A 25,280-nucleotide genomic window follows, 5' to 3' on the forward strand; every position below is an offset into this window, starting at 1 on the left:
GCTCAGGAAATTGGTTCATAAACGTAAGATGGTTGACACATTCCGCTAAAAATGAAACACTGAAAAAGTGGTTCCCACACACTTAATCCGGTTTCACCTGTGTTGCTGTCAGTGAACCAGAAGTCATAAAATCAAAATCTTAAAACTGATTATTCAAAGGATAAAAGGCAAGTCGTGGTGAATTGAAAGTTAGCACTAGGCACATTGGTAATACTTCTTAAGTTAAACTAAATGAAACTATGAGAGTTAAGACTCTGTTGGGAGATTATCTTAATCTCGCCTCATAAACCTGCCCAAGACAATTGCTGAATCTTTCTATAATAATATTCTTTTATTCTGCTCTGCTACTTGTCTTTCCCCTTTTAAGTTTTTCCACTAAAATCTTCATAAGTAAACTAATTTGGGGAGTATCAGGTTCTCACCAAACAAAGGGCAAATTCAAAAAAGAATGGAAATGAAAGAAAAAGCCCTCATTGGCCTGGTAGAGAGCCATTAAAATTCTTTTTAATTTACTTGTTAATCAAAGCAATCAAAGCATATTATATCTTTGTCTTATTAATAACTGCTACAAAAATATTTTAACATATTCTTATAAAAATATGTCAAGATATTACTGAATGTAAAAACCATCAAAAACTCTGAAACCTATAATTTTATTCTTTTCATGTGAATTCATTCTCACACCATTGATCATCCATGCTGTCTTTTATGTCATGAACTCTACTTTCAGTGTCTGTCATCTATGTTTTTTATTTGTTTATTTTTTTTTTTTTTGGTTTTATTTTTGAGGCAGGATCTCGCTCTATTGCTCAGCCTGGAGTGCAATGGCATGCTTATAGCTCACTATAGCCTCCAACTCTTGGGCTAAAGCATTCCTCTCTCCTCAGTTTCTGGAGTAGCTAGGAGTATTGGCCGCCTGGCTAATTCTTTTATTTTTGTAGATACTAGGTCTCACTACGCTGCTCTCAAATTCCTGGCCTCCAGCTATCCTCTCACCTCAGCCTCCCAAAGCATTGTGATTAGGCACAGAAGCCACCGAGCCTGGTCAGAGTCCTTTATCTATGAATAAGGTCTGTTGACTTGTAGAAAACAAGAGCTGCATTTTTGAAGGTCAGTTTGTCATAGTCAAAGACCGACTGCTATGAAACCAACTAATGGTGCCTTTGGCTATTTCTCCCTGTCATTTTCAGAGAAATTAAATTTTAGGTGAAATATCCAGTGCAGCAAGCAATATGAAACATGAAACGACTTCAAATGAAAAAAAAAATCTAAGAGTATTATGCTTGAAAAACACAAGTTTTCAAAGTTGTGGAGTTTGAGACATAGATTTATAACTCAATTTCATGATATGAAATCATTCTTTTATGTAAAAGTATATATAATATATAAAATAATATGTAAATGTGTATTTAATATATAATATATAACATATAGATAATTATATTTTATACATTAAATATTTCATATATATATCTCTCTCTACACAGAATAATATGAAAAGCATTTAAATGTTTTTTTAAAAATCCATGCCTTAAGCAAAGTGTTTTTCTTAATACAATTTAAATTACAAACTGCAGGATGATTTATTAGTAAGTTACACAGCTCACTTTTTCTGCATTTAGGGGGTAACATATAAATTATTCTCCTGGAGTCAGGAGCTCTTCTCTAATATTGTTTCCTATGGCACTTGACTAAGCCACCTTGGGAAGCTCAAAGACATGACAGATGGACACCAATAATATTGCATATAACAGAAGAATGTAAATATTTCATAAACAGGGACAATGGTGGAAGTCCAGATGGAAAGAAGTCAAAACTGGGGTGATCCTGGTGTTAGACAAGAAAAAGGAGATGAGCTCAAAGGAGAAAAAGATAAGAAAGAAGATGAAAAAGAGCAGGAAGAGGAGGAGGAAGACCCATATACTTTCGCTGAGATTGATGACAGTGAATATGACATGATATTGGCCAATCTGAGTATAAAGAAAAAAACTGGGAGTCGGTCTTTCATTATAAACAGACCTCCTGCCCCCACACCCCGACCCACAAATATACCTCCAAAAGAGGAAACTACACCTTACATAGCTCAAGGTAATGTTTTATCATTGTTGGTTGTTTACTTGTTAATTTTTTTTGTACAAAATTTTGAGGATGGGAGGAGGGGATAAGGTGATGCAATTAGTGCTCTAAAACTGCAAAGATTAAACATTTTTTTTTCAAGTCACAGGTAAGCTATACTGGCTCATTTTTTTTCACTAAGAGTTTTTCTGTTATTATTATTATACTTTAAGTTCTGGGATACATGTGCAGAACATGCAGTTTTGTTGCATAGGCATACACGTGCCATGGTGGTTTACTGTACCCATCAGCCCGTCACCTACATTAGGTATTTCTCCTAATGTTATTCCTCCCCTAGCCCTCCACCCCACAACAGGCCCCAGTGTATGATATTCCCCTCCCTGTGTCCATGTGTTCTCATCGTTCAACTCCCACTTATGAGTGAGAACATGCGGTGTTTGGTTTTCTGTTCTTGTGATAGTTTGCTGAGAATGATGGTTTCCAACTTCATCCATGTCCCTGCAAAGGACATGAACTCATCCTTTTTTATGACTGCATAGTATTCCATGGTGTGTATGTGCCACATTTTCTTTATCCAGTCTACTATTGATGGACATTTGGGTTGGTTCCAAGTCTTTGCTATTGTGAATAGTGTCGCAGTAAACGTACATGTGCATGTGTCTTTATAGTAGAATGATTTATAATCCTCTGGGTATATACCCAGTAATGGGATTGCTGGGTCAAATGGTATTTCTAGTTCTAGATCCTTGAGGAATCGCCACACTGTCTTCCACAATGATTGACTAATTTACACTCCCACCAACAGTGTAAAAGCATCCCTGTTTCTCCACATCCTCACCAGCATCTGTTGTTTCCTGACTTTTTAATGGTTGCCATTCTAACTGGTATGTGATGGTATCTCACTGTGATTTTGATTTGCATTTCTCTAATGACCAGTGATGATGAGCACTTTTTCATGTGTCTATTGGCTGCATAAATGTCTTCTTTTGAGAAGAGTCTGTTTATATCCTTTGCCCACTTTTTTGATGGGATTATTTTCTTCTTGTAAATTTGTTTAAGTTCTTTGTAGATTCTGGATATTAACCCTTTGTCAGATGGATAGGTTGCCAAAATTTTCTGCCATTCTGTTGCCTATTCACTCTGATGATAGTTTCTTTTGCTGTGCAGAAGCTCTTTAGTTTAATTAGATCCCATTTGTCAATTTTGTCTTTTGTTGCCATTGCTTTTGGTGTTTTACACATGAAGTCTTTGCCTATGTACTGGCTCATTTTTAAATTTAGAAACGTAAGTAAAGAAAATAAGAATGATGGATTGGGTTCTGGTTTCTACTTCCTCATTAAGAAGGATAATGACAAGTCTTTCAGGGAACATGAAACCATAGCATATATGTAGAAATTCTCCTTGATACTTCCTTCCTAATTCTCTAAGAGAGAAGCTCAACTCCTATAAATAATATGCAACACAAAAACATTTAAATATATACTACAGATCTATCTAAGAGAAACATAATTACTCATACATACTTAACATTTTCAAAAGAAACCATTCTATTCCTTACGCTTCATGTATATATTGAGAGATTCAGATAAGAAAATTAGCAAGCATGTATGAAGTATTTATCAGTATAAAACACACTTATTTAATGATGATCTACTCTTGATATTGTTCAAGAAACTATAACAAATTAGGAAACTGTAGCAAATTAATCAACTGTTTCAGCTGAAATAAAACATGAATTGTAACAGTTGTCTAGATTACAAAGTCAAGGAATGAACGTCTGTTAGAAATTCTCAGGTTGTCTCTCATAGTTTAGTATCTCTAGGGTATTACTATCTCCTTGACATAGTTGCTAAATACCAGTAAATACTTTTAAAAGAGAAAGTAGATATAGCTTGATACAAAAAGTTAGTTGTACTCTAGAAATTTTTGAAGAGATACCTCATCTTCTATACTCCAATGCTGAGGGAGTTTCTCCGGACAAGAATGGAATCCCATGTTGTGTTCGTGTACTGTTTGGCCATTATCTTCCCATCCTTCTATTGGTGGTTATATTCTTGTTTTTCAAGATCCCTTTCTTGTTCTCTGTTGTTCTTTTTTACAGGATTATTTTCTCTTTTAGGTGGCATGGATACATAGAGATATAATTCAATATCTTTGTTACTGATTTTGTTTCATTTTGTTTTGATTTGTTTTTAAATTTCTTTTGTTCTTACTTTTTTCCTTCTGCTCTGATATTTTCTCTGTTGTCTTTACTTGTTGTTTGTTCTGCCTGTAGCATTTGATACTTCCATCAAATATGGCTATTCTTAACTACGTTTTAATGTTTAACAATGAAGCACCGGCTGGGCGCGGTGGGTCGTGTCTGTAATCCCAACACTTTGGGAGGCCAAGGCGGGTGGATCACCTGAGACCAGGAGTTCGAGACCAGCCTGGCCAACATGGTGAAACCCCATCTCTACTAAAAACACAAAAAAAGTTATCCGGGCATGGTGGCAGGTGCCTGTAATCCCAGCTACTCGGGAGGCTGAGGCAGGAGAATCGCTTGAACCCAGGAGTCGGAGGTTGTAGTGAGCCAAGATCGTGCCACTCCACTCCAGCCTGGGCAACAGAGCAAGACTCCATCAAAAAAAAAAAAAAAAAAAAAAAGAATGAAGCACCAAATGCCTCACTGGAAACTCTAGTTGTTAACTTATGGACGGCATTGTAGGGTAATTAGGAAGTAGGTAACCAGCTTTTTCATTGGATGGCCCCAGAATATTATTTATGTGACTCTATTTGCCTATGCTTTTAACTTTTTCTAGAATACTCTTCAACTAACTATAGTCTGCATTTACATATCCAGTTCCCAGCACGCTGAGATTAGAATGCCAGAAGAAGACTGGGAAATTTCACCATTCAGAATGCACAATTTAACTTGTTCTCCCTGTTTTCAGTCTAGTTTGTAATTCCTGCCACCCAGTGTGCCTTGTGTCCCATGTCCAGAGCTACTTCTGTTCAATTTCTCTAATGAAGAAACCTCCTATTAGGGATGAGTGCTTCATTTTACAGGACTGGAGAAAGAATTTGGGGCTATGACTGGTTTAGACTTTCAACCCATCCCCAAGTTAAATAAGTGCATTTGGATGGTTTTCCTCTCATTGATTTATTTATCAGTTACATAAACATTGATTGAGTGCCAATGATAAAATCTGTGTACTAAGTATGTAAATTCTGAACGTGCAGTGTTGCAATTTGTCCTGTAGGTATGTGCACACATAGAAACATTAAAGAATCTTAAATATCTTGAGTTTCTAATAAATTTTAAAGGTTACTTATCTCACCCATCCCAAGACTGGCACCCTTCAATATTTATAAGATGTCTTTCTAATCCTAATACAATATAATTTACTCTCATTATATTTGTATTACATGGAGATGAAAACTAGTGCTATAATTTTTTTTTTGCAATTAAGTATATAAAATAGGTATGGTTATTTACTGTATCCCAAATAAGTAGCAAAAGCTGGACTACAAATAAGGTCACCAAAATCCTCTTCCATTTTTTATTCCTTTTCTCTTTCACTGGGATATACTTGCCTGCCTTTTTCTTTTATGCAATTGATTGTTGATCATTGTGTTCCCACATTAGAAAGAGATTACCTCATCAGCTAATTCATTCTTGATGTTCTTTGCATTTCAGAGTAAGAGCCTTTTCTCACATCTTTCCTTTTTTTTCCCCCCTAGCTTGGGCAGATCTATTAAGTCAAATTGCCACCATTTCCCAGAAAACCATCCACTCAATTAGAAGATTAATTTCTGGCCCCATTGCTTGCCAGAGTCCAAAAATGGTATCAGTATATTGGTATCTTCAGGGTGTGTTAACATAGCCAGAATTGAAGGATTTGGAATAGGAGATAGAGGAAAAATACAGGAATGCAGAATCCCAGCTTACTATTTCAGACACTGAAGAAGTAATGGCAAAGGAACTAGGCAAAGGAAAATCATGCTGGCTTTGCAGAAAGACTTGTATTCAAATTTAGCTGATGTTACCCAAGCAAGCAAATTCACATTTCTGAGACTGAATTTCCTCACCGTAAGCTGGGGATACAAATGATATATATTTCAAAGACTGTTAATCTCTAAATGAGATAAAATTAGAAAATACCCAACACAATACTTGATATGTGGTATATGTTCAGTGCATTATAATTAAAACAATTCTACTTTTAATTTTCTCAGTTTAGTGTCTGTTTCTTGGATTCTGGTGGAATCAGAAGTTAGGGAAAACAATAGTGTTGGAATGTGTCAGGGAAGGAAGACCCCGTATTCTAACAGAACAAGTTGGCTTAGTCATCTTCTTATAATAATTATTATTAGGCAGCTTTCATGATAATTTCTGATTCATGCAATAACCCTGCATAGTTGGCATTAATAACCTCATTTTAGAGATAAAGAAACTAATGCTCAGTAAGTGTCAGTGTCTTGCCCAAGGTGATAAAATCAGGAAGAGGAAGAGGAGGGATTTGGACCCAGATTTATCTGGATCTAATGCCTGAGCACATGGCACCACAAATTTCCATCACTGATATATGTATTCCTGGATTGTTTGTTAATATTTATTTCTTCCTTCTAACCTATAAGATCCATGAAGGAAGAGACCAAACTAATCTTTTTTCCCCATTGTATCTCTGGTGCCAAGATCAGTGCTGAATTCACTGTAGAAACTATGAATAATTGGTGAATATTAACTGAATGAAATGATAGAAATGACAAGATCCATATCAATGTGGCTAGAACAGAAGACTTTATTAACACTCTGGAAGGTAATCAGAAGACTACATCAGTCTCTAATTCCTAAATTTTTCCTGCTTTAAACCATCTTATGTCCAAAACACTACCATTTGAAGGGAAGAGCCCACATAGAATTGGACAAAGCTCTGTGTTATTCATATACAGCTAAGCACTCTAACTGCTTTCACAAAGCTTAAAACATGTGACATTGAAGCTCTGTTTCACCATCATCAATCCCCTTACCCCAGAGACATAACTTATTAATGCAAAACTGAACCCATGTTGATTCATTTTATCAAGAGATATGTTTCTGATTTTTTATCACATTGCTGTTGTACTAAACCTATCTTAGGTTAGCAATCACAGGAATAACTCATTTTTCATAAGTAAAATTTTTTGAAGTCCTCCTGTTTTCAGATATATTTTCCTCTACTTTTTTTATCCCTGTAATATTGAAGAGGATCAGGTTCATTAAGCTTGAAGAATACAGAGGAATTAACACGGATTTATAGTCTTTAGTGACAGAATTCTTGATTTAAGTCAAATCAGGGAAAGAAAATGAGCTCTTGGCATGGCATAGACACATTGGTAGTAAAACTACGTCCATAAATCATACAAAGAGATGAATGCCTATTGGGTAAAATTTTTCAGCATCAATGGGCAATTTTCTATTTTCCTGTCACACAATTAATAGAACAGAGATCCTTCTTCAGAATCCATGTGACTGATTTCGGGTAGAATATAATTTCCCTTTCAATTTCCAATTGCTACTGAGTTGCCCTTGGCATTTTGCAGTGCAACAAAGTTGTATATGACCTTTTTGAGAGCTACTCAGCTACAGGGACCCCAAAATGTCAAGTGCAACTCAGTTGCTCTCAGAAATTTTCCACTTGCAATTCACTTGTACTTGAAATTGATCACATACAATGCAATTGACATGCAAAAAGAGAAAAAAGACCTAGTAGAAACTGTTAGGGAAATTTATTCATATCCTTGTAAATGTGACAGAGAATAATGGTCTCTGTCCTCATTTGTAAAATATGGTCAAGTGGATTGAAGTAGGTCTTAGATCAAGTGCCTTGGATCCTACTCCCTGACTAGGTGACCTTGTCCAAACCATTTAGCTTAAGGACATAGTATGTATATCACAGGTGCTCTCAGAATAGTGACGTATGTATCATTATTTGTAAGCCTCGTGTTCCTGTTTTCCTCCTTGACTCTCTGCCTCATTCTTTTCCATGAGAGAGTGCTGGTGTAGCTCTGCAAAGGAGAAATTGTTCTGACCTGTATTCATACTGTCCATTGAAGAGGAGCAAGTCAGCCTGTGTAATGCAGGTGTTCTTGTTTGCTCTTTCTGTCATTCTCACAGTGGAACATCATGATCCCCTGGCTTCTTCACAGAAATACTGAATGAAACCTGAGAAGTGCTTTGCAGACCATCTGTTAGCATGTCGACATAATGATGATGAACTTTTTCAGCCTCATCTTCCAAGAATTCAATTCCTTTATATTAGTGAAGTGGAAAGGAGGCAATAATCAGCTCTAGTGTGAACTGACATTAAAAGATTTTCATTACACAAGACAATGAACGCAAATATTATCAAGCACTTAGATTTTCATTTGACAGCAGAATAAATTCTGGTCTTTTTCCACTTAACATATGATGTTACTAAACTATTTGTTAAAAGCATCTGTAGGAAGAAGTTTAATTGATCTACAAAAGTAGTTCTTAACTGGTAGTGATTTGCTTCTCATAAGACATTTAGCAATGTCTGGAGACATTTTGGTTGTCAAGACTAAGAACAGTACTAGTGACATCTACTAGGCAGAGACCAAGAATGCTGCTAAACCTCCTTCAATGCACTGGATAGCCACATAACAAAGAATTATCCAGTCTAAAGTGTCAACAGTAACACTGTTAAGAGACTCTTACCTGGATTATTTCCATTGTTAAGCCAGAGTAAACAAATACTTTAGGGAATGATTATTTAAATATGAAATCACAGGTGCATCAAACAACCATATTAGACAGCTATCCACACCTACTACTGTCTTTTTAGTCACTTTAGATTTCTTGAATTCACAATATTTTCCACCAGGACTTTTAACATGTGATTCTTTGTAATCTAAATAAGTAGCTATTTGAGAAAAATAAGATGCTTCCTGAGGTTGGACAATCAAAAAGAGTCTTCCCTAATGGACCAGCAGCACGGTGTAGTGAAATTCATGAGGATTATGAAGCCAGATGGAATGGAATTTGACTTAAGACTGACACTTAAAGTTGTGTAACTTTGTGCAAATTACATAACCTTGCTTCACTTGGTTTTGGTTTTGGTTTTAAAGAAATGTTAATATCTATTTCACAGGGTTTTCATGAGAAATAAAATTGTATATGTACAGTGGCCTGCACAGGGTAGCATGTAGGAAATGGTAGTTCCTGTGATGGAAGGTATTCTGTAGATGCAGAGGTGGAGGTAGACCTGGCATATCACCCCAGTTAAGATGCCTTTTGCATAGGTTTCATATGCTAACATTTCATCTTGCATGTCTTTTTCAAAGTATTTATTAACTTCCACTATTGAATACTATCTAGAACAAAGGGGCCAGCCCTATCCTTTTGGAATTTTCAATCTGCATTTATATAATTTGAGTTTTGTTAGCAGAATTAAACTCTAATGTTTGTTCAAAGTGAGCATAATCAAATAGCTTATCTTTAAATTTAGGGGAGAAAAAAATATTAGAGTACCAAGTCTTATCATCCTGTGAAATATAACAGTGCAAATCATGATCCCACTGCTGCTTCTTGGGATAGCAACACTTCTTGATTAGGGGGAGAGGAAGGGAAGTTACTTTTGATAATCACTGAGCATGTACCAAAAAGTAAACTCATTATAGTTTGCAGAGTCTTCCACTGGCTGCCCAAACTACTTCTCTTTGAAACAAAAGAAAATTGCTGGAAATGTTACTAGAGTTATGTCCATACTGATACCATTTCCTTATTGAATACAAACAGGTAGCAAGAGAATTAAACAGATGATCCCAAATGAAGTCTCATGGGAAGAGACTAACCCCCAGTTCAGTGCTATACAAGCAATAGTTGTTCAATACATGCCGCCTCCTGCTAACAGGAGGGAGGAAGACTGCCCACCCAGTGGTGACTGGAGGCTTCACTAAGAAACTCATTGCCATGATCTCAAGCTATAATTAGAACAAGGTCCACAAACCAATTGTCATTGCTCAGAATGACTCACCTTCCTGGATTATAAACATTTCTAGAATGTAAATATTTGTGTTTGTATCGAAAGATGACATATGCAAATGAGAACAATTTGTGTTCTACTCTGGTAAAAATTAGGTCCCTTAGTAGTAGAAAAAAAATTATAGTGGGATTTCCCAAATCTTCCTTCAGGAGAAGTTTTCAATGATAACACTTCTATCAAACAAAGTTTTTGTTACAACTTGAAAGGAAAATTAATGTTTTCTCCTTTGGAAACTAAAGCATTTATTAATACCACCACTGAATTATAATTTTTACGCCACTTTCCTTCATGCGGCAATGTGTTTTCCAACTTTCCATCTCTGCTTATCTGAATAGTAAACTGTAACCCATGTCAGTGATCTCATATATTCTGGCTGACCATTTACAGTTTCTTCTTAAAAAAATAATGCCACAACTCCACCTACATATGTCTGCCATGCGGTAAACTACTTTCAGGTGAAAGATTTTTATACTATGTGGCTGATGTGGCTGTCTATTTGTGTCCACACCTTCTTGAATGTACCCATTGAAGTGTAATGGCCTGTATTTGATAAGGTTTCTCAAGTTAATAACCTATAAATACTGCTAGCACAATTAAATGGTGGCTTTGAACTGACTGCAGCACTCAGTCTCTCTTGCTGATTTGCAAAGAGGCTACCCACACACATCTTTCCTCTAAGCTTCAGATTAGTCAATGTGACTGCTTATAGGGTAAAAACATTCTGTTTCCTGTATTTGCTGGCTAGACAAAGGGGTTGTTTACACTGTGGTTGCTTGATTGTTTGTTTTTTACTTTATTGTGTCTTTTGTGATCAGATTTAAACAGTATAAATTGGGAAATTGGGGAAACAAGTCAGGGAGAATAGAAAGTTACAAGGATTGAGTTACGATTCTGGCCCTTCCTGATGGTTCCTCATCCCTATTCCCTCTTATCATTAGGCACTAATGGCACATTTGACCTTTACTTAAATGAATACACCAAAATAGAGGACAATATGAAAACTATGACTGTGTCTTATTTACCTTTGCACCCTCAGGACTTGGCTGTGTAGTTAGCAACCTAATGAAAGGTGTTTTGGTGAAAAATAAACACACTGCTACCACCCTGTACTGTATCATTCCCTGAAAGCCCAGAGCACAACACAGATCTACGTATTTTATTTTATATAAAATCTCTAGTTTCAAGCATTATCATCAATGATAGCTGTACAGCTCTAAATAACATTTCACTTTTCACATCTAATGGACAACCATCAAGGGGTTTGTGGTTTATCATTCACAAAATGAATGCTGTTGTTAATTGCACAGGTTTTAATCACTATAGCCACTTACGAAATAATTCAAAATAAGCATTATCAGATTTTCTAAGAAGGGCAGCTATGGAAGGGTCCCTTTTCTTGAAATAGACCACAAATGAGGTTGACATGAAGAATATTCTCGCAGATGCAGCCTGGAAAGATGAGTAGTGCAAGTGAACTCATTAAATTTCACCTTCTCCTCCTCCTCTGCTCTTCTGCTAGTTCTGCTTTGCTTAACATTTTGAATATTTAATTATATGCTAATTTTTTCCATTCAATGTCATATCCTAGAGAAAATTTTACAGAAGTCATTCCACCAATATTTAAAATAAAAAAGGGTGTTATTTGGGAAATTTGTATTCTTTGGGATTATTTTCAACCTCAAAAATTGTTTTGTTTTGTCTGGCCTTTTTATGTTTAAAGGTAGTGTCAACAACTAATAATGCATTCATATTTCTTTCTTCTCAAATTTCAGTTTTAGGTAGGAGGAGAAAAATAAGATTTCACTGGGGAGAGAGTCAGCAATGTTGACATATATCGTAATTACTTTGATAGCATGTTTTGAACATTTATGAGGTAAATTTTTTAAGAATTCAAACACACAGGGAAAGGATTGTCTCAATATATGATAAAACATTAGCACTGGCCTGTGATTTAAAACTCCCTCGCCTTTATGTTAGTCTATGCCCCCAGGTTATAAATAATGTTTTCCTCAAAACATAGCATTCTACTTAAATTCATACTCACTTAATAATTTTTCCCAGCATCATTGGACCTGGAGTGTCTTGGGAAACAAGATGGTAACATCTCAGAATATTAGAGCTGAGTGAAACATTAGAGATCATCACATCTAAGCCCTAACTTTATTGACAAGAAAATAAAGGCCGGAAGGGAGTTGGGGAGAAAGAGGGAAATGCCTTTTTTCCATGTCACTCATGTGGTTGATACGAAGAGAAAACCATAGCCCATCTTCTGTACCAAATTGGCTAGTGTTCTGGTATACAACTTTTTGGTTACAATACGTTTAAAACAAATTCTTGTCTAACTCACCACAACTCTTGCTTTACAAAATAATGTACTTTTGTATATAAATTGGAGTGACCTATAACCCTACACTCAGTTCTCACCCTGTTATGGATTTTATATCTACCTCTTGTAAAGGTGGTGTGGGGTGGCTGAACATGGTAAATATAAAGTACATAAAGTTTTTTAGAACAAAGGTTTTGCTAGATGAAGCAATTTTAAGTGTTTCAGTTATTAGGAACTGTAAAAATAGAGAGATGAACAGATTCTGAAATTTTACCTGTATCTATTATTTTCATAAGGCTAATGGAATATGTGTCCTTGACAGGTGTGTTTGCTTCAGTGATAATTTTGATGGGCTACTGCTTTCTTCAGAAAATAAGACAGAATAGGTCTTTTCCCAAGGTTGCCTCATATTTAAAAATACCTCCCCAACTGAAAGCGATGGGAAGACAGTGTGTTTGGCAATATGCTAATTGCTAGTTGTTTTCTTTTTAGAAAGTGAGACTCATCTGTAGGTGGGAGAAAGGGAACCTGGAGGTATGGGTGCAGCTGCAGGTGAATTAAAAGAGAACTCAGAGGTGGGTAAAACAGGTAGAGGGAACCTTTAAACTGTGGGCATGACCTACTACACGTCTGCTTTTAAAGAGTCCTATTATCAGCATTTTCACAATCACCCCACTCAGTAGAAAATATCCTGCTGTCTCATCCCAATATTCTGCCCTTGTCCCCAGCTGTTCCGAATATAAGCCCTGGTGAAATCGCAACGATAATACATACACTCCTTGTAACTTCTTAATCTAGTAACTGAAAGAGAGCATTTATTTGTTTAACATTTACTGTTGTTTCACACAAGCTGAGCATTTGTTATCAGCAAAAAGGATTCCAGTAACATATAGGGTGTAAAGTGATTTGTAACAAATTAATGCCAAAAAGCTGGAAAAATAATTTCATTTCCAAGTACTTTGTAGCTTCAAACCTCAGCAGAATTTTAAAAACTTATCAATTAATGTAATTTTTATTTGAAGAATTTATTGTCTGCATGGATCTTTGGATTCAGGTCATTTCCCATATTAATGATGCCAGCTTTTTCGTCTTAAACATTCTCAGTTATATCTTAACAATATTGGCAGAAAGGCACAGAAACTGCATGTTATTAAAATTTTTAAAGCATTGCATTTTAAAGACTTTTAAAACTAGCAAATAGAAAAATCAAGTACCTCTTATAACACTTATTTTAATATCCTAACATATATTCATATGCTATATATTCCTCACTATATTTTATTTTAGGAAAAATGTAGGTAAGCCGCAAACCCAGAACTTGCCAGTTAGTTATATTTAGCATGTTTTCCATGTACTAACTTGGAGTAGAAAACTGATTTTCAACCAAAAACATTATTTTATGTGTATACTTTTTCTCAAACACATTAAACTTTGAAACATATTTTGTCTCTTCTGTTTAAAAGAGCACAGTTGAAGGGAGTACTCTTTGTCTTGACAGCATATGGCAAATTATACGTGTATAATAACTAATTGTTGATCAGATGAGGGGGAAATTTCATTTAAAAAAAAGTCTCTGGGGTTAATCACAGGTATGTCTTTGATCTTATATTGGTTTAAAGAATATGAAAACCGGGGGGGCGGAGCAAGATGGCCGAATAGGAACAGCTCCATTCTCCAACTCCCAGCGCGAGCGACACAGAAGACCGGTGATTTCTGCATTTTCAACTGAGGCAAACAGGGTCTGGAGTGGACCTCAAGCAATCTCCAACAGACCTACAGCTGAGGGTCCTGACTGTTAGAAGGAAAACTATCAAACAGGAAGGACACCTACACCAAAACCCCATCAGTACATCACCATCATCAAAGACCAGAGGCAGATAAAAACACAAAGATGGGGAAAAAGCAGGGCAGAAAAGCTGGAAATTCAAAAAATAACAGCACATCTCCCCCGGCAAAGGAGCGCAGCTCATCGCCAGCAACGGATCAAAGCTGGACGGAGAATGACTTTGACGAGATGAGAGAAGAAGGCTTCAGTCCATCAAACTTCTCAGAGCTAAAGGAGGAATTACGTACCCAGCGCAAAGAAACTAAAAATCTTGAAAAAAAAGTGGAAGAATTGATGGCTAGAGTAATTAATGCAGAGAAGGTCATAAACGAAATGAAAGAGATGAAAACCATGACACCAGAAATACGTGACAAATGCACAAGCTTCAGTAACCGACTCGATCAACTGGAAGAAAGAGTATCAGCGATTGAGGATCAAATGAATGAAATGAAGCGAGAAGAGAAACCAAAAGAAAAAAGAAGAAAAAGAAATGAACAAAGCCTGCAAGAAGTATGGGATTATGTAAAAAGACCAAATCTACGTCTGATTGGGGTACCTGAAAGTGAGGGGGAAGATGGAACCAAGTTGGAAAACACTCTTCAGGATATCATCCAGGAGAACTTCCCCAACCTAGTAGGGCAGGCCAACATTCAAATCCAGGAAATACAGAGAACGCCACAAAGATACTCCTCGAGAAGAGCAACTCCAAGACACATAATTGCCAGATTCACCAAAGTTGAAATGAAGGAAAAAATCTTAAGGGCAGCCAGAGAGAAAGGTCGGGTTACCCACAAAGGGAAGCCCATCACACTAACAGCAGATCTCTTGGCAGAAACTCTCCAAGCCAGAAGAGAGTGGGGGCCAATATTCAACATTCTTAAAGAAAATAATTTTAAACCCAGAATTTCATATCCAGCCAAACTAAGTTTCATAAGTGAAGGAGAAATAAATTCCTTTACAGATAAGCAAATGCTTAGAGATTTTGTCACCACTAGGCCTGCCTTACAAGAGACCCTGAAGGAAGCACTAAACATGGAAAGGAACAACTGGTACCAGCCATTGCAAAAACATGCCAAAATGTAAAGACCATCGAGGCTAGGAAGAAACTGCATCAACTAACGAGCAAAATAACCAGTTAAGATCATAATGGCAGGATCAAGTTCACACATAACAATATTAACCTTAAATGTAAATGGACTAAATGCTCCAATTAAAAGACACAGACTGGCAAACTGGATAAAGAGTCAAGACCCATCAGTCTGCTGTATTCAGGAGACCCATCTCACATGCAGAGACATACATAGGCTCAAAATAAAGGGATGGAGGAAGATTTACCAAGCAAATGGAGAACAAAAAAAAGCAGGGGTTGCAATCCTAGTCTCTGATAAAACAGACTTTAAACCATCAAAGATCAAAAGAGACAAAGAAGGCCATTACATAATGGTAAAGGGATCAATTCAACAGGAAGAGCTAACTATCCTAAATATATATGCACCCAATACAGGAGCACCCAGATTCATAAAGCAAGTCCTTAGAGACTTACAAAGAGACTTAGACTCCCATACAATAATAATGGGAGACTTCAACACTCCACTGTCAACATTAGACAGATCAACGAGACAGAAATTAACAAGGATATCCAGGAATTGAACTCATCTCTGCAGCAAGCAGACCTAATAGACATCTATAGAACTCTCCACCCAAAATCAACAGAATATACATTCTTCTCAGCACCACATCGTACTTACTCCAAAATTGACCATGTAATTGGAAGTAAAGCACTCCTCAGCAAATGTACAAGAACAGAAATTATAACAAACTGTCTCTCAGACCACAGTGCAATCAAACTAGAACTCAGGACTAAGAAACTCAATCAAAACCGCTCAACTACATGGAAACTGAACAACCTGTTCCTGAATGACTACTGAGTACATAACGAAATGAAGGCAGAAATAAAGATGTTCTTTGAAACCAATGAGAACAAAGATACAACATACCAGAATCTCTGGGACACATTTAAAGCAGTGTGTAGAGGGAAATTTATAGCACTAAATGCCCACAAGAGAAAGCAGGAAAGATCTAAAATTGACACTCTAACATAGCAATTAAAAGAACTAGAGAAGCGAGAGCAAACACATTCGAAAGCTAGCAGAAGGCAAGAAATAACTAAGATCAGAGCAGAACTGAAGGAGATAGAGACACAAAAAACGCTCCAAAAAATCAATGAATCCAGGAGTTGGTTTTTTAAAAAGATCAACAAAATTCACAGACCGCTAGCAAGACTAATAAAGAAGAAAAGAGAGAAGAATCAAATTGACGCAATAAAAAATGATAAAGGGGATATCACCACCGACCCCACAGAAATACAAACTACCATCAGAGACTACTATAAACACCTCTACGCAAATAAACTGGAAAATCTAGAAGAAATGGATAATTTCCTGGACACTTACACTCTTCCAAGACTAAACCAGGAAGAAGTTGAATCCCTGAATAGACCAATAGCAGGCTCTGAAATTGAGGCAATAATTAACAGCCTACCAACCAAAAAAAGTCCAGGACCAGATGGATTGACAGCTGAATTCTACCAGAGGTACAAGGAGGAGCTGGTACCATTCCTTCTGAAACTATTCCAATCAATAGAAAAAGAGGGAATCCTCCCTAACTCATTTTATGAGGCCAACATCATCCTGATACCAAAGCCTGGCAGAGACACAACAAAAAAAGAGAATTTTAGACCAATATCCCTGATGAACATCAATGCAAAAATCCTCAATAAAATACTGGCAAACCGGATTCAGCAACACATCAAAAAGCTTATCCACCATGATCAAGTGGGCTTCATCCCTGGGATGCAAGGCTGGTTCAACATTCGCAAATCAATAAACATAATCCAGCATATAAACAGAACCAAAGACAAGAACCACATGATTATCTCAATAGATGCAGAAAAGGCCTATGACAAAATTCAACAGCCCTTCATGCTAAAAACTCTCAATAAATTTGGTATTGATGGAACGTATTTCAAAATAATAAGAGCTATTTATGACAAACCCACAGCCAATATCATACTGAATGGGCAAAAACTGGAAAAATTCCCTTTGAAAACTGGCACAAGACAGGGATGCCCTCTCTCACCACTCCGATTCAACATAGTATTGGAAGTTCTGGCTAGGGCAATTAGGCAAGAGAAAGAAATCAAGGGTATTCAGTTAGGAAAAGAAGAAATCAAATTGTCCCTCTTTGCAGATGACATGATTGTATATTTAGAAAACCCCATTGTCTCAGCCCAAAATCTCCTTAAGCTGATAAGCAACTTCAGCAAAGTCTCAGGATACAAAATTAATGTGCAAAAATCACAAGCATTCTTATACACCAGTAACAGACCAACAGAGAGCCAAATCATGAATGAACTTCCATTCACAATTGCTTCAAAGAGAATAAAATACCTAGGAATCCAACTTACAAGGTATGTAAAGGACCTCTTCAAGGAGAACTACAATCCACTGCTCAGTGAAATAAAAGAGGACACAAATAAATGGAAGAACATACCATGCTCATGGATAGGAAGAATCAATATCATGAAAATGGCCATACTGCCCAAGGTAATTTATAGATTCAATGCCATCCCCATCAAGCTACCAATGAGTTTCTTCACAGAATTGGACAAAACTGCTTTAAAGTTCATATGGAACCAAAAAAGAGCCCGCATCTCCAAGACAATCCTAAGTCAAAAGAACAAAGCTGGAGGCATCACGCTACCTGACTTCAAACTATACTACAAGGCTACAGTAACCAAAACAGCATGGTACTGGTACCAAAACAGAGATATAGACCAATGGAACAGAACAGAGTCCTCAGAAATAATACCACACATCTACAGCCAACTGATCTTTGACAAACCTGAGAGAAACAAGAAATGGGGAAAGGATTCCCTATTTAATAAATGGTGCTGGGAAAATTGGCTAGCCATAAGTAGAAAGCTGAAACTGGATCCTTTCCTTACTCCTTATACGAAAATTAATTCAAGATGGATTAGAGACTTAAATGTTAGACCTAATACCATAAAAATCCTAGAGGAAAACCTAGGTAGTACCATTCAGGACATAGGCATGGGCAAAGACTTCATGTCTAAAACACCAAAAGCAACGGCAGCAAAAGCCAAAATTGACAAATGGGATCTAATTAAACTAAAGAGCTTCTGCACAGCAAAAGAAACTACCATCAGAGCCAACAGGCAACCTACAGAATGGGAGAAAATTTTTGCAATCTACTCATCTGACAAAGGGCTAATATCCAGAACCTACAAAGAACTCAAACAAATTTACAAGAAAAAAACAAACAACCCCATCAAAAAGTGGGCAAAGGATATGAACAGACATTTCTCAAAAGAAGACATTCATACAGCTAACAGACACATGAAAAAATGCTCATCATCACTGGCCATCAGAGAAATGCAAATCAAAACCACAATGAGATACCATCTCACACCAGTTAGAATGGCAATCATTAAAAAGTCAGGAAACAACAGGTGCTGGAGAGGATGTGGAGAAATAGGAACACTTTTACACTGTTGGTGGGATTGTAAACTAGTTCAACCATTATGGAAAACAGTATGGCGATTCCTCCAGGATCTAGAACTAGATGTACCATATGACCCAGCCATCCCATTACTGGGTATATACCCAAAGGATTATAAATTATGCTGCTATAAAGACACATGCACACGTATGTTTATTGCAGCACTATTCACAATAGCAAAGACTTGGAATCAACCCAAATGTCCATCAGTGACAGATTGGATTAAGAAAATGTGGCACATATACACCATGGAATACTATGCAGCCATCAAAAAGGATGAGTTTGTGTCCTTTGTAGGGACATGGATGCAGCTGGAAACCATCATTCTTAGCAAACTATCACAAGAACAGAAAACCAAACACCGCATGTTCTCACTCATAGGTGGGAACTGAACAATGAGATCACTTGGACTCGGGAAGGGGAACATCACACACCGGGGCCTATCATGGGGAGGGGGCAGGGGGGAGGGATTGCATTGGGAGTTATACCTGATGTAAATGACGAGTTGATGGGTGCTGACGAGTTGATGGGTGCAGCACACCAACATGGCACAAGTATACATATGTAAAAAACCTGCACGTTATGCATATGTACCCTAGAACTTAAAGTATAATAATAATAAATAAATAAATAAATAAATAAATCAGCAAAAAAAAAAAAAAAAGAATATGAAAACCAAAGACAGAAATCTAGGGTAACTGTTGGGATGTTTCTGCCAATCACAGTGGTCCAGCACCATCCAGCTAAAACACATTCACTCCCACAGGCCTTAGTTCAATTACCCCAGGAAATTCTGTAGAACTGCTAAAAGGAACAAGAGATACAACTGTGTGGGAAATGTTCTGAGTTCCCTTTTAATTCTCTCCCTCTATCTCCTTATTTATCTTTATAAGAGAATAGTTATGGAAGGGAAGAGGCTGCAGTGCTATAAGGAACCAAGCAATAGATGGAAGTTCAAGGCTTGTGGGTTTAAATCACATCTCTGCTACTCTGAGATCATTGCAAAATTGCATAGCCTTTTTACAAGCTAGTTACTTCCATCTCCCTCATCTATAAACATATGAGGTTGGACTAAATCTCCAGAGCTTTTTCCAGTTCCCAAACCCTGTAATTCACACTGCCCATAAAAAATAAATGTAACTCTGAGATGTTCATTTTCTAAAGTAAAGTTGTAAAGAGTCTGGACTTTTTTATTAACAAATGCCAGAAGCTATATGGAACTTTGTGGGTGCTCAATAAGTATTAAACAATCAATTTTATCTTTCATCTGCAAAATGGGGTGAGTAATGCTGACTTGTCTCCCAGAATTTCGTGTGAGAAATAATAAATGAGAACAAAGCACTTTTCAGATAATGAAGTAATTCGAATAAGCTGTTTTAATAGGTCTGTGGTCTAGATAGATGAGGCAAGAATAAAGTATCTTTTTTATTATTACATCTGTGAAATACAAGAGTCTTTTTACCTTTTTAAGAAAAACAGTCATTATCCTTGCATATCATCAAAAAGTCAGCATGGGTAATTTCTGTGCAAATGAAATTTTTCAGATGATTTTAACATTTATCGCTTTTAACATAATGCAGCTTTTATTCTTACCTGATATCAAAATGGAATCATATCTTGATTTAAATAGTTCAATGAGGCATTCCATCAGCATTATGCTACTCTACTCAATGAAAATGCTTTCTGAAATGACTGATAAGCTGCACAAATGAGAGAATTGTAAATTTGATAATCTTCCTACTCAAAAATAATACAATGCAGGAACTGATACTCAGGAAAATGACATATTGCATTCTGGCTTCCTGGAGACTTCTACAGTATGGATATTTTGAACATTTATGTTCAGTAAATAATATGTTCTTTATTTTTTACAGTGTTTCAACAAAAGACAGCCAGAAGACAATCTGATGATGACAAGTTCCGTGGTCTTCCTAAGAAACAAGGTACTAACACTAACTCTAACTTCAGTCTATTTAGTAATCTCTAAGTAAAATATCAAGAAATCATATGAATACTGAATAAAGCCTCCTAGGACAGAAGTATGTAATTGTGTGCTTTATAAATTTTACTCTTAATCTCACACAATATAATTTTGCCATAATACAGTTAATACAAGAAAATTATTTTAATTAACAAAGGCATGAAATGGCCTTGTCAGAATGTTTGTGGTAGTGTTGTCAATGTTATCATGAGGGTTCCAGGAAGATCAAGTAAGAAAACTTCTCTAAGATGCATCAGAGGCCATGTTTTCATAGACCTGTAAGGGAAGCCTCTGGAACCTAACTTGGTAGGAGTGGCAAATGATTTGATTCCTCCAAAGAAAGGGGTTAGCGTGACTTTTCTATGGTTTGCACTCAATGCCAACCAAACATTGCATCCTTTTCAACTGTTCTCTTGCCTTCAGCACTTGATCTAACATTTGTTGAACAATTATTTGTTATGCAGAGAAAAGCTGAAAACTGTAGCCACAGAAACCTCTTCCACAGACAGAATATTTTCTGCCTCCAGTTTTCCCTGAAATGTTTGTCTTCTACTGAAAAGAGAGACTCTAGCAGAATTTTTATTATGATTTTTTTAATCTGACAATAAGGCTTTATTCAACGTTCAAAAATGAAAAACATTAAAGGTGGCAGAGGTAGGGGGTAACATTAGCTGCCTATGATAACGAATGCGTATATACAGGCCCATCTTTGAAATAACTTCAGTCCAAATTAATATTTCCTTGAAATTGGTGCCACTAAATTGTTGAGAGGGACACTGGAATAAAACCAGGAAATTATTTCACAGCAACTACTAAGTCAGGCTCCTTTTTTGCAATTGTAAAGATGGCTGGGAATGGATTGCACCAAATTCTAACACCCACTGAACTATTAAATACAGACCCTCAATGGACCTGCTCCTAGGGCATTATGAATCATCCTTCAAACAAAGGTTCATTCTTAAATGGGTAATCCTCACCCATCACTTCAAGTGGCATTATTTTACAACAGCAAGATGGTACTTAGATCATTCTTCCAATTAATACATGGTGTTTGATTGCAACACATGATGAAGCTGAACTTTTATTCTCTCATGAAACACTTGAATACACTGCATGTAAATTTACATGCAAAAAACTCTTTATTTGACAGTTTTCCATTTTTAGTGATTTCATATTTAAGGAGGAAGATAGATCCTTTTTAAGTCTACTATTATCATCCCACTGTGCCTTCAGCTCTCTCAAGAAATAAATGCAAAGCTCCATGTGAGATCATTGTACAATTAGGATCAGAAGAGCTACTAAAGAATTAAACGAAGTAGATGAGATTATTTCTACCTGGCTTCCCCTATGTACCTCACAGAGCTTTGGAAAGAATGAAGAGAGGAGATGCTTTGAGCTTTTTGGGAGAAAAATCCCTGAAGTGTTTTTCTTATAAGTTATTCAATTACCATATTTTTAATTAAATTATGTTAGAAGTAAGGGGAAAATGCGAAGAGGGCCACAGGAGATGAAGGGAAGTGACGAGTATCAAGTGTAATGAAGAGATCCTTTGAATGTTTGATTATATCAATTATCCTTCTGGCCATCCCACAGAGAGCAATGCCTGGAAGGGCTGCTAGTATCTGTTAAGCTTAGTACAGCCCTATCATTATTCTACCTTGTATAGACAACTAGTACCCATCTGCACACAGAAAAAGGGGAGGAGAGTGTGGTAAAGGGAAACGAGGACCTAATTATGGAATATTGTATTGATTACTGTCTGTCTATATCTTGTTACCTAATTTGCATAATCAAGGTCAATTACCACTAGATTTTTTTAAATTCTGTGGGGACTCAGATACTAACATTTTAATCATATTTTATCTGTAATATTTTTTCTCTGTACATACTTAAGTCCAACTTATTGATGATATTTTTGATTAGTCATCTTAGAGCAGTTTCCTTACATTCCTTTATTTCTGGATATCAGTAATATACCAGAATTGAACAGAATATTGTTTTATTTGTAAGGACTAAGGGAACATCAATCCTTACCAAATGTTTCTCTAAAAACCTCCCTGATGACTATAGTGTACAGGAAATCAGCAGTTAGCATGAAAAAAAGATAATTAGGAATACTTTGGAATATTTAGAAATAAAAGAATTAAGTACTTAAATACCTAAAAAGGCTGATTTCATCCAACCGTATTTCTCTAAACTGTTGCAGATATTATGACCATTCAGTCCATGTAACATACTAGGCAATGAAAACTGCTTATTACCTAATTAATGAATATTCTTCAAATATCCTGGGATTTCATGGTGTACTAGGAAAAGCAGTACATACTTCACCAGTGATAATCTCTTTATTTGGTAGAAAACAATAAAAAGGGCCTTTTATATAATGTTTTTCAGAGGCAAGATTTTCTAAAGGGACTAGACAAGTTCTCTAAAGAAGGTAAACAGGAATTATTATTTAATTCTTCCTCTATATGCTGGAGGGAAAAGGGATTATGAGATTCAACTATTTTCCCATTGAAAGTATAAGCATTTCAAGTGCACTAAGTTTAAGACTGGCAAGGGATTGCCAGGAAGTTACATTATTGCTAAGTCAAGGAATTTTCCTAAGGAAGAAAAAAATAATTAATTGGCACCATTTCCATGGAAACTCAACAGATTTCTTCAACTCAGTTTTCACATCTTGAAAAAATGTAAGGAAAAATGCTGAAGACTTTGGATCACAGATAAAATTTTCCATCAAAACAGTTTAAAAGTCAATTTTCCCAATTTGGATTTGAAATTAGAAAATGCTAAGGAGTGCTATCATAGATGAACAAACGCACTTCCATCCTCCTTCCCAAAACTGAGCTTTATAGAGCCATCAAGGGTTTGTTCTTCAATGCTGGAAGACAGAGAACTGCATTTTGCCAGTGTCTTTGGAGCTGATCAGGATCTTGAAGTCTGGGTTACGTTATCGAAGCTCACAGAAGACTGATTCATACCCCCAATTCCAGTCATTAAACCTATAATAAAGGAAGATGGCTTTCCAGTGACTAGATTGCTTGCATTATTTGGTCTCTGCCAGATAATAAAGTTTCTATAAAATATACTTAGTCATTAGAAGATTTCTAAGTGAACATGATCAAGTCAAAAATGTTGAAAGAATTTAAGGGCTCCTTGTTCAAAGATGGAAATATCTGGCTAATTTTCCTTATTTTACAAAATCATATATAGTCTAGGGTCAAGTTTGTTCACATCTTGGACTGTACAGAAGGGCCTTTTCTATCTATGTCAAGATCATCCCCATCTTACTAGCATAGTCTTACCTTGGATATGACATGTGGCAACTGACGAGGTTCAAGCATTCTGAACAAGCTGCCTCCCTGTGATCATGGATTACATCCACAGATGTCCTCAGCCATATAGGCAAATGAACCTTATCAAGGGTGTGTTGTTGCTCTCACTCTTAGAGGGCAAACTGTTAGTGTAGGCAGCTAGGCAGACACGAGCACGGCAGAAGAGGGCTACCCACCCAGGAATATCATACGACCACCAGGTTATGGTTAGGTAGTTGTTAAACTGTCTCTCTAAAACCATAATTGGTCACAGCCAGTGCCAGCGAAAGGCAGTCTCTCAATAGACAGAAAACATCTGAAGCTGGTGATCAGCAGCTTCCCAATAAGATCTCAGGAGTTGGACAAGTGGGCGCAAGCATGTGCACTAAGAGGCAAAATGGTGGGGTTTAACTGGCATATGACTTTTCTCTAGGAACGCTCAACTGGTAAGGGAAAAACACCTAAATGAGCATATGCACAACTTCAGTAAACATACTGCACATGCGGCTCCTCCCAGGTGCTGGCAGGGCACTGCGTTTGCAGATAGCCTGCCCCAAGGAAAAATCAAAGGAGGAGAGACACTAACCCCAGAACCATACCAATGTTTAAAACCCCATGTCAAGGGCACTTGGATCTCTCAGGTTGCCCACTTGGCCCTCTTTCAAGTGTACCTTACTTCCTTTCATTCCTGCTCTAAAACCTTTTAATAAACTTTCAATACTACTCTATCTAAAACTTGCCTTGGTCTCTCCTGTGCCTTATGCCCCTCAGCCGAATTCTTGCCTCCAAACAGGCAAGAATCAGGTTGCTGCCAATCTGTACGGATTGGCTGCTGCTTAAAAAACCATTTCTTTGAAGGGCAAGGTTCTGTGGGTAGAAGGAGCACATCCACCCTAACCAACTGCCTATACCAGTCACTTCCAACTCAGATGAGCATAAGAATTATTTGCAGAGCTTTTAAACTTTGGTTGCCTAGCCCTACCTTAGATATGGACTAAAAGTCGAATAGATGAGATAGTAATCAGCAAAAATCTCAAAATCAACATGTAAAAAATTCCCACCAAAAGAAACTATGTTTCAGAGACTACGTGTGGTCAAACTTAGCCCCTAAGTAAATTATATTTTAACAATAACCCACACAATATAA

The 25,280-nt window shown here is 36.7% G+C and overlaps 1 protein-coding gene across 5 annotated transcripts in view; it reads left to right on the top strand.

Annotated features, from left to right (window-relative positions):
• BANK1 (B cell scaffold protein with ankyrin repeats 1) overlaps positions 1 to 25,280 on the top strand; it is a 319,844-nt gene that overhangs the window by 262,050 nt on the left and 32,514 nt on the right. For all 5 annotated transcript variants that reach the window (XM_001108807.5, XM_078002029.1, XM_078002032.1 and 2 more), the window contains 2 exons: positions 1,780 to 2,088; positions 20,713 to 20,781. In XM_001108807.5, the coding sequence (XP_001108807.4) occupies positions 1,780 to 2,088; positions 20,713 to 20,781 (378 nt within the window). The remainder of the gene's footprint in view (positions 1 to 1,779; positions 2,089 to 20,712; positions 20,782 to 25,280) is intronic.

Source organism: Macaca mulatta, chromosome 5, assembly GCF_049350105.2.
Source record: "Macaca mulatta isolate MMU2019108-1 chromosome 5, T2T-MMU8v2.0, whole genome shotgun sequence".
NCBI lineage: Eukaryota > Metazoa > Chordata > Mammalia > Primates > Cercopithecidae > Macaca > Macaca mulatta.